The 16,821-nt window shown below is 44.0% G+C and overlaps 1 protein-coding gene across 3 annotated transcripts in view; it reads right to left on the bottom strand.

The window, feature by feature from the left end:
- FAM3C (family with sequence similarity 3 member C) overlaps positions 1-16,821 on the bottom strand; it is a 95,420-nt gene that overhangs the window by 21,937 nt on the left and 56,662 nt on the right. For all 3 annotated transcript variants that reach the window (XM_030216558.1, XM_030216560.1, XM_030216559.1), the window contains exon 6: positions 10,623-10,681. In XM_030216558.1, coding sequence (XP_030072418.1) covers positions 10,623-10,681 — 59 coding nt within the window. The remainder of the gene's footprint in view (positions 1-10,622; positions 10,682-16,821) is intronic.

Raw genomic sequence — 16,821 nt, 5'->3', positions numbered from 1 at the left:
ACAATCTAAAATAAAGTAGAAAGATCATGGAGGCAAATGGCGATGGACCCCACCAGGGAAGGGGTGATGTTACATATAGTACTCACAAATGGAAACAGGGAAACAGAGAAAAATGAAGGCAGAAAAAGACCGTCCAGCTTATTTTCGAAGGAGATCGCCGGCCAACTTGGTATAATCAAAAGCTGATTTTGGCCGGCGCCAACTGCTTTCCGTCGCAGAGCTGGCCAAACTTCAAGGGGGCGTTTCGATAGGGTAGCGAAGGTGGGACGGGGGAGTGGGCGTGCTTTGAGAAGGCCGGCTTTGCCCGATAATGGAAAAAAAAGAAGGGAGTCCCTGGCGAGAATTTGGTCCATTTTTTTTTCAGGTCCAAGTCCCAAAAAAGTGCCCGAACTGACCAGATGACTACCGGAGGGAATCGGGGATCACCTCCCCTGACTCCCCTAGTGGTCACTAACCCCCACCCCCTCCCACCCTCAAAAAAACAACTTTAAAAACTTTTTTTGCCAGCCTCAAATGTCATACTCAGGTCCATCGCAGCAGTATACAGGTCCCTAGAGCAGTTTTAGTGGGTGCAGTGGATTTCAGGCAGGCGGACCCAGGCCCATCCCCCCCCCCCCCCCCACCTGTTACACTTGTGGTGGAAAATGGGAGCTCTTCAAAACCCATCCGAAACCCACTGTACTCACATGTAGGTTCCCCCCTTCACCCCTTAGGGCTATGGTAGTGGTGTATAGTTGTGGGGAGTGGGTTTGGGGGGGGGGGGTTGGGGGGCTCAGCACCCAAGGTAAGGGAGCTATGCACCTGGGACCAATTTGCGAAGTCCACTGTAGTGCCCCGGCATGTGAGGGGGACCAGTGCACTACGAATCCTGGCCCCTCCCACGACCAAATGCCTCGGAATTGTTCGTTTTTGAGATGGGCGCCATCGGCTTCTATTATCGGCGAAAACCGAGGGTGCCCATCTCTAAATCCGGCGATCTGAGCATTTAGGTCAACCATCTTTAAATGTTGACCTAAATGTTAAGATTTGGGCGCTCCCAACCGTATTATCGAAACGAAAAGATGGATGCCCATCTCGTTCGAAAACACGGTTGGCCCTGCCCCTTCGCGGCGCCGTCCTCGGATATGGGCGCCCTTGCAGATGAGTGTCCCCAGTCCAAAATGCCCCTCTGTATGGCCTATTCAGTCTGCCCATCCATTCCATCTCTTCTCCCTTAGAGATCCTATGTACTTATCCCAAACTTTCTTGAATTCAAATACAGTCTTTATCTCCTCCACCTCCACTGAGAGGCATTCACCACCCTTTCCGTGAAAAACTATTTCCTCAGGTTACTCCTGAGTCTGTCCCCTTTCACCCCCATCTTATGCCCCCTCACTCCAGAGACTTACCTCCATGTCTTAAATGCTCAGGAGGCATTTAAACATTTCTACCGTATCTCCTCTCTCTTGCCTTTCTTCCACATTGAGATCTTTAAGTCTGTCCCCATAAGCTTTATGACGAGGACCAATGACCATTTTAGTAGCCACCCTCTGGTCAGATTCTTATCCTGTTTATATCTTTTTGAAGGTGCAGTCTCCAGAACAGTACACAGTACTCTAAATGAGGTCTCACCAGAAACTTATACCTCCTTTTTCCTGCTGGCCATTCCTCTCCCTTTGTATCCAAGCATCCTTCTGGCTTTTGCCATCACCTTTTCTACTTATTTGGCTACTTAATATCATATACGGTTACCCGAGTCCTGCTCCTCTTTTGAACACAGAAGTATTTCAACCTCCTAAACCGTACAAAGTCCATCCTGTTTATATCTTGTTGAAGGTATGGTCTCCAGAATTGTACACAGCACTCTAAACAATATCTCAGAGACTCATATACCAGAGACATTATCAACTCCTTTTTCCAGCTGGCCATTCCTCTCCCTATACATCCAAGCATCCTTCTGGCTTTCACTGTTACCTGTTTGGCTCTCTTAAGATTATACAGGATCACCCACAAGCCCCACTCTTCTTTTGTGCACAAAAGTACTTCACCCCCTAAACTGTACTGCTCCCTTAGATTTTTCCAGTCCAAATACATGACCATGCATTTTTTAGCATTAAATCTTTGCTGCCCAATTCTGGACCATTCTTCAAGCTTTGTTAGCTCCTCATGTCATCAGCCCCTGGATTAACCATTAAGCAAAATAAGCATGTGGTTAGGGCACCAAGGAAACGTAGGCACCACAGAGCTTTTTCCTCCCCTATCATGCTCTTAACTCTTTCACTGCCATCTGCCACGCCCATTATGCAACACGAATTTCAGTGTTTTTCTAATCATTAGAAATGTATTTGATGGTTTGTTTTGTACAATAATGATATTTCTCAGCACTTATTGACTTTTAACATCTTTTCAGTTAAGCGATGGAAGGGCCGAGGGGCACCATTGTTGGGTTGTGCTTAGGGCATCAGTTGAGACTTAATCCGGCCCTGCACATTGTCAATATCATCATCAGCATCTACCCAACTGCAGATTTTGGTATCATCCGCAAAGAGGCAAACCTTACCAGACAGCCCTTGAGCAATAATCGATTACAAAAATGTTAACAAGAACTGGAACAAGAACCGAGCCTTGTGACACAACACTGGTAACCTCCTTTCCTCAGCGCGAGCTCCATTTACCATCACCCTCTTTCGCCTTCCACTCAAGCGGCATGTCTAATATCTGGATAGGGGCCCACGTGGGCAGCAGTGACCATCATATGAAGCAAAAGCTGAACTAGTATGAGACACACCAAGCTCAACGTGCTGAACATCAAAGATAGCCACTTTAGTAAAATGAGGCAATACCTGAAGGAAGAGTCGGCAGGGTGGGAGGAGGTAAGGCACCCTTGATACCCTAACACTAAACAAATAAATTCTTTATTAAATGACATACATCAAGGGGTGGACAGAGTGGACCCCTTCCCCCGGTCCTGCTGCCTCCCTCTCTCCCTGCTACTGACCTTTCCCTTTGGTCCTGTAGCTAAATCAGCCATCTGCCACCAACACTGGAACTTCCCTCTGCCACCGCCCGCGCTTATGAAAGAAGGAAGTGGGCCGCGGCAGAGGAAAGTTCCGGTGTCAGCAGCAGATGGACGATTTACTACCAGTGCCCCCGCCTGCGTCCCGTTCCTGGAGGAGAGAGAGGACGTCACAAGGACACGTAGCCCTTGGGCACTGCCCAGTTGCCTGTATGGTCAGTCTGCCCCTACATAGATCACAATATGTTACTGTGATGTAAGCAATGGCTTAAGATAAAATCTAAATCACCAACCATTTAAGAGATCATGCTAACAGGAGCATGTTCCGTTATTGCAACTATTAAGCAAAATAATAAGTTATATTAATACACATAACTTGGTTAATTTGATAATCAATGTTAAAAAAACCTAAGGGCTCCTTTTACTAAGGTGCGCTGATGATTGGCACGCACTAAATGCTAAGAAGCCCATGAGATTAAAATGGACTTAACATTTATTGAATATGCTAATCGTTAGCACACCTTAGTAAAAGGAGCCCTAAGCCTGCCTATTGGCGTTAGGGACAAAAAGCTATTATCTATTATAGCTTGTCACGTAAAAATAAAATGTTTTATCTGTACAGTTTTAGGAGGGTACCAACACGAGTAGGAGCACTTCAAAGCAATGTTATATTCTGGGAAGGTTAATGTAGTTTTATTCTATTTTACTGAATAATCTTAAAGGAGTGAAATTTTCCAACACTGTGTAAAGAATTGTATATTGGTAAGTGTATAAATTCAATTAGAGCTGTGATCTATTGGAGAGTTAATTATAGCAATCATGCTCCTATTATGGCAGTATAATTACAATATTCATGCTCTTTTAAAAAAGTGTGTCTTTATGTTAATATCATGTACTATTTATGCTAACACTGTGTAGGATTTTTTTTAATATTTATGTTACGATACATGCTTGTTTATATGGTTTTTAGATATTTCACTGTACCCCTGGATACAGGCAGAGGCCAAAACGCAGCACTGTTGGCTATTTTGACCTTAATAAATTTGTCTGGTGGCTGCACTGCTTGACTTTTGTCTTCTTCCGTAGCTCCCAATCCCTTCTCTTACTGCTCATCAGGCTGTACAAGCTCTTCCACCCCAAGCTGCAGTGGCAGTGCATCGGGAGAGAGCAAAATCCTGGCTCCCCGCAAGTCTGACCCCCACTTGGAACCACTACTAATGCTGTGCAGGACACCAGCTGTCTGCTCCTCCTGAAACAACTGCTCGGGATGTGAGGGTATAAAATGAAATAGAAAAGGAAAGGGGATGGGATTTGATATACTGCCATTCTGTGGTTACAAAGCGGTTTACATATTATATATAGGTACAGTGATACCTCGGTTTTCGTTGATAATCCGTCCGAAAACAATCAATGAAAACCGAAACAGACGAAAACCGAGGCAATTATTTCCATAAGAATCAATGTAAATCCAATTAATTTGTTCTAGACACTCCAAAATACATACCAAAAACACATTTTATAGAGAATAAATATAGTCCCATGATGGAGCTAAAGGGAAAGGGTTAACTTATTAGCAAGGGAAACACTTAACAGGGAAAATTAGATTTGAGCACATGTGATGTTATAATGCCATTGTATCGCTCCATGGTGCGGCCGCACCTTGAGTATTGTGTTCAATTCTGGTCGCCGCATCTCAAGAAAGATATAGTACAATTGGAAAAGGTGCAGCGAAGGGCAACTAAAATGATAGCGGGGATGGGACGACTTCCCTATGAAGAAAGACTAAGGAGGCTAGGGCTATTCAGCTTGGAGAAGAGACGGCTGAGGGGAGACATGATAGAGGTATATAAAATAATGAGTGGAGTGGAACAGGTGGATGTGAAGCGTCTGTTCACGCTTTCCAAAAATACTAGGACTAGGGGGCATGCGATTAAACTACAGTGTAGTAAATTTAAAACAAATCAGAGAAAATGTTTCTTCACCCAACGTGTAATTAAACTCTGGAATTCATTGCCGGAAAATGTGGTGAAGGCGGTTAGCTTAGCAGAGTTTAAAAAGGGGTTGGACGGTTTCCTAAAGGACAAGTCCATAAACTGCTACTAAACGGACCTGGAAAAATCCAAAATTCCAGGAATAACATGTATAGAATGTTTGTACGTTTGGGAAGCTTGCCAGGTGCCCTTGGCCTGGATTGGCCGCTGTCGTGGACAAGATGCTGGGCTCGATGGACCCTTGGTCTTTTCCCAGTACGGCATTACTTATGTACTTATCTTGCGTGCATTGCGTTAAGACGCGCGGGGTGATGCTCACACAACGAGAAACAACGCCACAATGAGCAGGAGAACGCATGGGTCGCCCTTTGTTTTCGCAAAATTAGCAGTGAAAACCGAGGCAACCAATGAAACCGGAGACAAAATTTTCACTGAAAAAGTCAACAAAAACCGAGGTTTCACTGTACTTATTTTGTACCTGGGGCAATGAAGGGTTAAGTGACTTGCTTAGAGTCACCAGGAGCTGCAGTGGAAATCCAACCCAGGTCCACAGGTTCTCAAGCCGCTGGATTAACCATTAGGCTATTCCTCTGCTCCTAACTGGGCTGCTGTCCCAATGTGAACCTCAACAAGGGACCTACCAACCACTTCTCCAGATAAAGCGCTAAGAAAGAGATTCCGCATCGGTTGGCCTGGGAGAAGAAGCAAATACTCCAACAGGAAAGCCCTAATCTTCCACTTCTGCTTCACCATCACCACTGTCAGCTAAAACCAAGAGAAAAAGGAAGGAAAATCTGGAGCGAGTGCAGACATCATTCGCTGGTTCCCACTTAGGATACCATCTCGGAATCTGCAATCAAACATACATTTAAGACACCTGGGAAATTGATGAAGGATTTTAAGATGAATTATTTCAGCTGAACTGGTCTGCATACTTACCTAGTATAATTAGCTGCAAGGCAGGTTATATACTGAAATATCTGCCTTAGCAAAGTGAAGTTTTAATGGTCAGTAAAGTTTTATACGTACAGTGTCATGATCACAGTGCACAACCAAGTCTGGATGGGCCACTTTGGTCTTATCTGAGCTTTTATTATGTTACTAAGCTAAAAAAGCAGCTGATATTTTAAAAAAAGATTTTTTTTTTTTAATTATTTATACCCCGCCTAATAAACTAAGTGGTTTACAACAAGAGAACACATAGAGAAGTATGCTTTTTCTCAACTCAGAATAATTTGACAGTTAGGTCCCTTTTTAAAGGCAGATGATTGACTGATGGCAACGACTGCCCTCATCAAAACAAGATTAGGTTACTGCAATGCATTTCTGACAGGACAATCTGTGCTGCAAATTATATAAAATACAAGCTGTTATCATTTTGAAACAGATTGTAAGCAAAATCGATAGAATGACCCCCATCCCAAAACGTTTGTTCTTCTTTGCCAAGAGCACTTTTGTACTTAGTCAAGAAACAAGTCCAACAAATAAAACAGCTGCGAACCTCTTCCTGCCTTGGCCAATAGGCATCCTTATCTGAGCTGTGCCTTACAAAAGCGGAGTACCTTCCCAGCAGAGGTGGTGGAGAGAAAAACAGTAACAGGGTTCAAATCATGGGATATGTACAGAAGATGCAAAGTCATGAAGGGAAAGCCAGAGATCAACTGGGGTTTATTGCAGTAAAATTGACTAGAAGAATCCAATGGTAGGCTACCAATCATATTTTGTGTTTCTAGCATGCTGGTAGAGGAGTGTGGTAACCGTGTTAGTCCACTCTTAAGGTTATCAATAGAAATCAAACAAAATAAAACATGGAAAAGAAAATAAGATGATACCTTTTTTATTGGACATAACTTAATACATTTCTTGATTAGCCCTTCTTCGTCAGATCGGAAATAAGCAAATGTGCTAGCTGACAGTGTATATAAGTGAAAACATTCAAGCATTACTATGACAGTCTAACAGGGTGGGAGGATGGGGGTGGGTAGGAGGTATGGGTTCCTAGCACATTATAAACCATAAAGCTGTATTTCTCTGTTGATCACCCCACCCCTCACCTATCCACACCCATCCTGTTAGAATATCAATGATATGCTTTGATGTCCCCATGCATACCTCCTACCCACCCCCATCCTCCCACCCTGTCAGACTGTCATAGTAATGCTTGAATGTTTTCACTTATATACACTGTCAGCTAGCACATTTGCTTATTTCCGATCTGACGAAGAAGGGCAACCTTCGAAAGCTAATCAAGAAATGTATTAAGTTATGTCCAATAAAAAAGGTATCATCTTATTTTCTTTTCCATGTTTTATTTTGTTCGATTTCTATTGATGATATGCTGGTTAAATCAAAAATAGGCCAATACCACTACATTTGAAACAAATGCAATTTTACCAACCAAAGTGGCTTAATCATTTAACAGTTGCTATTCATCGTATTTGAGGAGGAAAAAGCCTCTGTATTTTTAGATAATGTGCCAGCTAATCATACAACAGTGACATCATAGTTGAATAGTTTTAAGGCGCCATTTCAAAGGCGGTGCTGTTCTGACAACGAGCAACGGCAGAGCTGAGTAAGCAGGTCAGAAAAAGTACAAATTGTTATTAAGCGTAGGAGTGTGGCATCAGAGCAGGGGCTAATTCATGGTTTTTATTTGTAGATTCACATCGCAGCATGACATGTTTCCCTTGAGAAAGCCTGTACGGCGAAACGGGACCCCGTCGGGCGTATTAGAGTGAAGCTAAATTGCAACTGCATGGGCGGCACTAAAGATAAGTGTTCGTCAAATGTGATGTGATAGATGTGTTTTGTTGATTAAAGTTAGGAGGAGGTTTTTTTAGCCTATGAAGATTCCATCCCGGTTTAACAGACACAAGTATGTACTGAAATGGGAATACAGAGGCTTTTTCCTCCTCAAATAAGATGAATAGCAACTGTTAAATGATTGAGCCACATTTCTATCATGCTGGGACAATCTATATATATATATAAAACTCACCCTCAACGTTCTGAAGACAGTGATGTCAGTGAAGCCAAGACCTGACTTCCTTCAAAAAGGTTCGAAGGTTCGTGGTGGTGAAGCCACCAAAATCGCTCCGGGCCCCGCCCTCGAGGGTGGAGCAATGGCAGAACAACGAAGGGGTTGGCAGGGAGGGAGGCGGGGAGGGGGGGGGGGGGGAATCGCTCCGGGCCCTGCCCTTGCGTCAAACGTTATGACGTTGAGGGCGGAGCAATGGCAGAACAACGAAGGGGTTGGCAGGGAGGGAGGGAGGGAGGGAGGGAGTGGGGGGTGTTGCCGACGAAAACCTTGATGGCAGAACAACGAAGGGGTTCACAGGGAGGGAGGCAGGGGGGTTGCGAAATCGCTCCGGGCCCCGCCCTCGCGTCAAACGTCATGACATTGAGGGCGGAGCAATGGCAGAACAACAAAGGGGTTGGGCAGGGGGGGGGTGTTGGCGACGAAAACCTTGCTAGCGCCCATTTCATTTGCTCAGAAAAGGGCCTCTTTTACTAGTGTTATATAAAGCCTTCTCAAAATGCAACTATGCACCAGCAGGCCTGGGAACACCTCTAGCACAAACTAGGGACGTTGTTTTATTTGAACATTTCTTGTCGTTTCATGTCGTTGGCAAACAAACAAACAAAAAAAAAAGCAGAAAAAAACCCCACCATAACATTTCATGATTTATTTTTTTGTGTGCATTCTTTTAAAAAGTGCGTGCTCTCGCCAACTTCGAACTCTTAATGACATTGCTCCTGTAACAAAACTAAAGAAGCCTCCCCAACCGTTCCTGAAAACAACACGGAAAACAACATAACATGAAAATTTTCTGGCTGCACATCCCTCCTATAAAGATGAGAGTCCTGTGGACTACCTAAAGTGCACACGAAGAACTTCACCTACCGTCACCCAATGACAACCCTAGTAAACTTGCAACTTTTTAACCTCTTGCTTTACTGGTATTTATCAGGTTTTATATACCAACTAGTAAAAAAAGGCCCGTTTCTGTGAGCAATGAAACGGGCGCTAGCAAGGTTTACCTGCGGCAGCATGGGGAAGGCGCAGGACGGCAGCGTGGGGAGGGTGCAGGCGGGTAGTTTTTTTTTTGAGGGCGGCAGCTTCGGGGTCCTGGCGGATCAGGTGTTTGGACGGTACTCCTCCCCCTGCGTAGCTCGGTGTCCGTCACTGTGCATCGGGGGGGGGGGGGGGGTTTGAGGCCCTGCGTAGGCCGCTGTTTCTCGCAGTGCGTCGGGGGGGGGGGTAGCGTCGGAGGGCGGTGGAACTGGCGCTTGGCCGAGTGTCATAGCCTCGCCCTCCACACCATCACGTTGTGACGCGAGGGCAGGGCAGACACTCATGGGATCTTGCAACTACAAATTTAGATTTAGAATGTTGGGGTTGTGAATTATGTGTGGATGGGGCGTGGCTGAGGGCGGGTCTATGAGTGAGAGTGAGTGGTGCTGACAGCCTAGAAGACTACAGGGCTTCAGTGTTTCCCTGCCGCACAGTGAGTTTCACAACGTTGGAGGTGAAAATTATTTATATAGATTTAGAAACAAAGTTCATGCAAAATGGTTTACTGGGTACAGCTCTTTTAACTGTGTTCGTTGTTGTTGCTGAGTTACTTAACATTGTAATCTATAATTTAAAGAGAAACTCGATGCGGATAGAGAATTTCACAGAAGTTTTTCCAGGACTAGCAGTTAAGATGGGAGTCAGTCCTGAGTCCTCTGCCATGGAACTTTACTGTATGGGCCCAAACACCAAGTGTAAGGCACCCTATCAAAGTATATCTGTCTGAAATTCTTTGTGACTATACCTGGCAAGAAAAAGAGCAAAATCTGAAGGAGGAGCAAGTCCTTCTTTTAATGTCCAGTTGGAGAATCCCCACTTTGCCAGGGCGTACAGGATCAGGAGACAGCCTGCAGGGCTCTGATGTCTTGTTTTACAGACTATTGATGGGAATACTGAATTTCTTTCTTTGAAACAATTATAAAACACTAGTAAAAAAAAGGCCCGTTTCTGGAGCCAATGAAACGGGCGCTAGCAAGGCTTTCCTGTGCCCCCCCCCCCCCCCCACCGAACGCACCTTGGTTGTGAGGGCATTGCGCCGCCGTGGCCGCCGTCGATGTGTGACTTTGGCCCCACCCCCACCCAATGCACCTTCGTCGTCAGTGGGTGGCCCATTGCGGCATCCTGGCGTCGTCGATGTGAGTGAATTGCTCTGCCTCCGCCCTCAACGTCATAATGTTTGACGCGAGGGCGGGGCCCCGAGACTGTGATTTTGTTGGCTTCAGAGCTTCGAACTTACGAACCTTGGCTTCAGTGACATCATCAGACAACAGAACGTTGAGGGTGAGTTTTATATATATAGATTTTTTAAAAACCATCAGTAGCATTTATCTACTTGGAAGAGGAAACTCAAATGCTGAGTACAGGCTGAAGTTATCTCGTCAAGACTGGCTGCAAGGTATCAGTAAATTTCAAAAGCTGCTGGTCTCTGTGGAAATCTTTGGGTGGCTCCAGTGGGAGCATGGTGGAATCTACCTACGGAGCTCTGCAACACACACTGAACCGCATTATGGGAAACAAGAACTATTTCAGGTTTAAGCTGACGTTCATATATTGCACTCACCATTTACCAAAGCGATATTGATCCCTCTGCCAACGTTGTTTCTAACGCCACTCATTAAACTGAAAAAAATAAACACAATAATCTTGTCCTTAAAAATTATAATACACTATGGGGCTTATTTTCAAAGCACTCTATATAGCATGAATGATAAATTAAAGCTGGGTGCAATTATATTAAGTCAAATAAATTTGGCACTATCACCATACCAAATAAGACTCAGCAGATGCTTGAAAAGCACACAAAAAATGACATTCATAGTTGCAAATTGAAGCACATTTCTATCAAACATATAAACGGCAAGTGACCGACTCACCTGCAAATGCGCAGTAGAGTCGGAACGCTGAGAGTGTAGAAGTCCAAGCCCCGCCTCCACCAGCAGTACAGCCCAATAGGGAGGAGGGCTTGGACATGGGCGTGGAAATCGGAGGAGGAGGGAGCAGGGAGGGAAGGAGGGGGCGGAACTGAGGGAAACAGACGCTGGGGGGAGGGCAGGGGAGAAAGCAGGGTTGGTGGACAGAGGGGGGAGGCCATAGGACAACAAAAAACTAGTCCGTTGTTATGGGCTTAACGGCTAGTCCTATATAAAACGGAAGGTGAAGATGTACTGATATTATATCCAAAATATGTTCAGAAAGGCCGTTTTTCTTCAGCGGAGCAGCTGAGTTGTCAATTTGTTATGGTCTGTAATTGCATCAATGACACAATAAAGATATTAAAGAACTCATTGTTTATCATTACAGGAAACCGTTATTTAAAAATAATAAATTTGGTATGTGAACTTCAAATTTATAATCTGCCTACAGTTTAGCTAAATTCTTAATTTAGTTTATTAAATGTCTTGCTATATTGCTTTTTGTTACATACACCAAAGCTGTTTACAATTTAACTAAGATACAGAAACCAATAAAACAAAACCAACACACACAAAGCACACTACAGTCTAAGAGGACAAACAGAAGATGAATATTTAACTTTCCATGCTGAAACCAACACCAGCTCCTTCCCATGTCTATTACCTGACTTCTCAATCCTGTTCCCCAACCAGCACCTTGTACATTTACATATCAATACAGGGCTGGCCTCCTCCACCTGTACAAATAGCTTATTCCAGGCTTTGCCATCTGGCTTGTTTCCTAGATTAATTCAACCCTGTCTAGTTTGTTTTCCATCAAGCTTTGCAATAATCCAACCAACTACAAAAAAATTAGAGAGGGTGTTTTTTGAAACATCTGGCCTCTCCGGTTTTGCCGATATTAGGGTTATAAAACCAGCTATGCCATGCAGATTACTTCAGCCAATTTGGGAGTCTGATGCAACAGTACCACCACTACGAGCATCATTCACTATGTCCATTTGTATTCTTGTTTCCTGGTCCTCTCATAAGAACATAAGCGTTGCCATATTGCAACAGAGCAAAGGTCCATCAAATCCAGTATCCTGTTTCCAACAGTGGCCAATCCAGATCAGAAGTACCTGGCAAGAGCCCAAGAGTGTAAAACAGATTTTATGCTGCTTATCCTAGAAATTGACGATATTTTCGTCAATATGGCAAGGAGAAGTACAAGAACTTACAGATTTTCATAATTGGCTTAACCAGCGCCACCCCAGAATTCAATTTACGATTACTTGGTCAGCGACTGTTGTACATTTTTTGGACGTAGAAATTCAATTAACACATGGACAATTTACAACAAAAGTCTTTACCAAACCAACTGACAGGAATACGTTGTTGGACTATAACAGCTGTCATCCTCGAGCTCTACGAGATAGCCTTCCGTTTTCACAGTTTCTTAGGTTTAAAAGAATCTGCACGAATGAAGAAGACTATACAGCAGAAGCAGAACGTTTTAGTTTGAAATTACAACATAGACATTATCCGAAAACAATTTTGAATCGGGCATATAAACGTGCTAAATACAATCAGAGGAGTCTTCTGTTACAAGAGAAACAGCGTACGGAGGAAGACAAACAGTTGTTTACATTTGTGATGAGATATGTTCCGGGCGGAGAAATGGTTGCAAAGATTATTAAGCGCCATTGGGACATTATGAAGTCCCATCCTTTATTCAGCGACAGCCAGTTGAGAACAGCGTTTTCACGTTCAAGCAATGTCAAAGAAATCTTAAGTCCAGCGAAATTACCTGATGATGTCGGAGATGACAGACACCGAGACATTTCATTGCCAGCAGGCCATTTTAAGTGCAATAAATTAAATTGCAAGACGTGTATAATTACCAAAGAGGGAGATAACTTTATCTATGCTGGCAAAAAGTACATTTTAAAGGGACATACGACATGTAGGACAGTGGGGATCATATACATGATAAGATGCCCATGTACTAAGATTTATATAGGCAAATCCACTAGGTCATTGCATATACGCATGACGGAACACCGTTCGCGTATCCAGGCACATAATCTAGGAGCCCCTCTTGACCAGCACTGTATACAGTTTGGTCACGATGTAGAATCGTTAAGATGTTCAGTTATTGAACAAGTTTTTCCGTCGTTGAGAGGAGGGGACTACAATAGAAAAGTATCACAAAGAGAAACCTTCTGGATACATAAACTGAATACCATAGAACCAAGTGGGCTCAATTCTTATGTACATTGGGGATGCTTTATGTAAGTCATTGGTTCATTACACTTCACCGGATCTTGCTATCAGCTGTTTCCGGGAGCGGTAAAAGTTTAAAAACGCCGTCGCCATCTTAGGTTCTTGTTAAGAAAACCAGAGGTGTTACGATAAAACGTAAGTCTGATTGCTGGGAGAATTAATAGTAAGAAGTACGTTATGTTTACATGTTTTTAAGGCATATTTGCTTGTACTTTGACAGATGTGGTGAAGGGCTCCCCCGTGACAAAGCAAGTATTGCGAAACAGGCTACCTGTCGGGGTTTGTGAGCACACCTGTGTGAAAATAAGACAAGATAAGTAACACATTGCCTTAACTTTTATATAATGTTAAGAATAAAGAGTGAAAAATTCAAGTATCGGTAGGTTGGGGGCAAAAGTCGATAATTATAATATGTACACGGCAAGAGGTTCACCGAGGGAGTGAAGTGACACCAGCCGTTGAGCACATATGAGACTTACCCGTTACAACTTGCTGTAACATTTTGTACTTTTTGATATCCTCTACTGTATATATTGTTTTGAGTTTATCCTAGAAATAAGCAGTGGATTTTCCCAAATCCATCTTAATAATGGCTTATGAACTTTTCTTTTAAGAAAATTATCCAAACCTTTTTAAAACCCTGCTAAGCTAACTGCAACAAATTCCAGAGTTTAATTACATATTAAGACATTTTCTCCAGTTTGTCTTAAATTTACTACTTAGCAGTTTCATTGCGTGCCCCCTAGTCCTAGTATTTTTCGAAAGAGTCAACAAGCGATCCACATCTACCCATGCTTCTTCACTCAGTATTTTATACACCTCTATCTCCCCTTAGCCATTGTTGCTCACTATTGGTTAATTAATCATTAGGTTATGTTTTATTTATCTCACGCCATATTTTACATTTACATTTTGTTTGTATCTACTTTTTATCATTTGCTCATTTTATGCGTGTAATTGTTAGTTTTATTATTTTGTTATTTTATTTTTTATACCTTTAGTTTTTTAATATATCTTTACTGTGTTAATGTGATATGATTGGATTTTTATTGCTTTTTTATACAAGATTCTCATACATATTTTATACACATTTTCAATGTAAATTTTTTTACATATGTAGCTGCTCCTCTAAGTTTTTTTTTTTTTAACCAGTCTCATTTTATCATAGTCTTCTTTTTGAAAGGTACCGTATTTTTCGGACTATAAGACGCACTTTTTTCCCCAAAAATATGGGAGGAAAATGGGGGGTGCGTCTTATAGTCCGAAGGTAGCGAGTTCGGGATCGCCCTCCCCTACTTACGTGACGCGATGTTTCCTGGTGGTCTAGTGACGTCGGGGCAGGAAAGAGCCCCCTCTTTCCTGCCCAGTGCGCTGCTCTCCGTCCTCCTGACTGGTTCCTGACGGTCTCGGCGAGATTCAAAATGGCCGCTGAGATTCTCGGCGGCCATTTTGAATCTCGCCGAGACCGTCAGGAACCAGTCAGGAGGACGGAGAGCAGCGCGCTGGGCAGGAAAGAGGGGGCTCTTTCCTGCACCGACGTCACTAGACCACCAGGGAACATCGCGTCACATAAGTAGGGGAGGGCGATCCCGAACTCGGACAAGACGCACCGAAGCACCTAGGTTTTAGAGGAGGGAAAAAGGAAAATTTTTTTTTCCTATTTCCCTCCTCTAAAACCTAGGTGCGTCTTATGGTCCGGTGCGTCTTATGGTCCGAAAAATACGGTACGTGCTAATATATTGGATTTTCTGTGTCTACTTACTACAGAGATTATATCAAATCTGATCATGTTATGATCACTGTTATCAAGTGGCCCTAGCATCATTACCTCCTGCACCAGATCATGCACTCCACTAAGAACTGGGTCTAGAATTGTTCCTCCTGTTGTTGGTTCCTGAACCAGCTGCTCCATAAGCAGTCCTCGATTTCATCTAGGAATTTTACCTCCCTAGCATACCCTGATGTTACATTTACCCAGTCAATAGCTGGGTAATTGAAAACGCCCATTATTATTGTGTTACCCAGTTTGTTAGCCTCCCTAATTTCTGTTAACATTTCTGCATTTGTTTGTTCATTCTGGCCAGATGAATGGTAGTACACTCCTATCACTAACCTTTTCCTCTTTAAACATGGAATTTCTATCCATAGGGATCCCCAGATATGTTTTGTGTCCTGCAGAATATGGTGAAATTAGGCCTTACCTGCTAATTTTCTTTCCTCTAGACCCTCCAGACCGGTCAAGACGCGTGGGTTATGCTCGCCTACCAGCAGAGGGAGACTGAGAACACTAACTTCAACTATGTACATATAACCTGTGCCCATCCCACAAAAGCCAGTATACGCTTAGCAAAGCAGAGAAAACCCCCTGCAACCTGAACTCTGAATCTAGAAAACCCCTGTACCTGGAAAACCAATAGTCAACACCAACAGTGTGCTCAGACAGACGGAACGTCAAGCGCCCCGCTCTGTCAAGTATTATGGACGAAGAAAACTCTCCGACCCAGTGAAAGATAAAAGGAATAGTCATAGCAGAACACGGCTCAAATACTTCTGATACGAACAATATCTCTGAAATCCATAGGGCGGGCTCTTGACCAGTCTGGAGGGTCTAGAGGAAAGAAAATTAACAGGTAAGGCCTAATTTCACCTTCCTCAGCGACCCTCCAGACCGGTCAAGACGCGTGGGAAGTACCAAAGCAGTAGAAACTTAAGGGTGGGACCCTCGCAACGCAGAAGACAGCACAGCCGCTCCAAAACATGCATCCTCTTTTGCCTGATCAATCCTATAATGCTTCACAAAGGAATGAATGGACGACCATGCCGCTGCTTTACAAATGTCCTGCGGAGGAACAAAACTACTCTCCGCCCAGGAAGCCGCAACCCCCCGAGTTGAATGCGCCTTAAGTAACGGGGGCACCGAACGCCGCCTCAACAAATAAGCCGAGGCAATAGCCTCCTTCAACCACCTGGCCACAGTCCCCTTGGAGGCCGCAGCTCCTCTCTTGGGACCTCCAAACAAAACGAACAACCTATCCGAAGCCCGGAATTCTCGCGTTCTGCTCAAATAGGACCGCAAGGCGCGCCGAACATCCAACTTAGCCAACCGACGCTGAGAGGCATCCCCCGAACGATCCCCCAACACCGGTAACGAAATCACTTGATTCACATGGAACGCTGAAACCACCTTAGGAACAAAGGAAGGAACCGTCCTCAAAGTCACTTTCTCTTTCGCAAAGGACAGAAAAGGCTCCCTACAAGACAAGGCTTGCAAATCTGAAACTCTCCGAGCGGAAGCAATGGCCACCAGAAAAACTGTTTTCAAGGTAAGATCCTTACATGTGATGGACGCCAATGGTTCAAACGGAGGACCCACCAGAGTCTCCAAGACCAAATTCAAATCCCAAGGCGGAACCATCGGACGACGGGGCGGCCGAATCAACTTCACTGCCCTCAGGAACCGCCCTACGTCCGGAGAAGCTGCCAAGGAGACTCCTCCAATCTTACCTCTGAAACAAGACAAAGCAGCAACCTGCACCTTCAGGGAAGAAAGGGAGAGCCCCCTGTCCAAACCATCCTGCAAAA

The sequence above is a fragment of the Microcaecilia unicolor genome, chromosome 10, assembly GCF_901765095.1.
Source record: "Microcaecilia unicolor chromosome 10, aMicUni1.1, whole genome shotgun sequence".
Taxonomy (NCBI): domain Eukaryota; kingdom Metazoa; phylum Chordata; class Amphibia; order Gymnophiona; family Siphonopidae; genus Microcaecilia; species Microcaecilia unicolor.
This window is presented reverse-complemented; position numbering and strand designations above follow the sequence as displayed.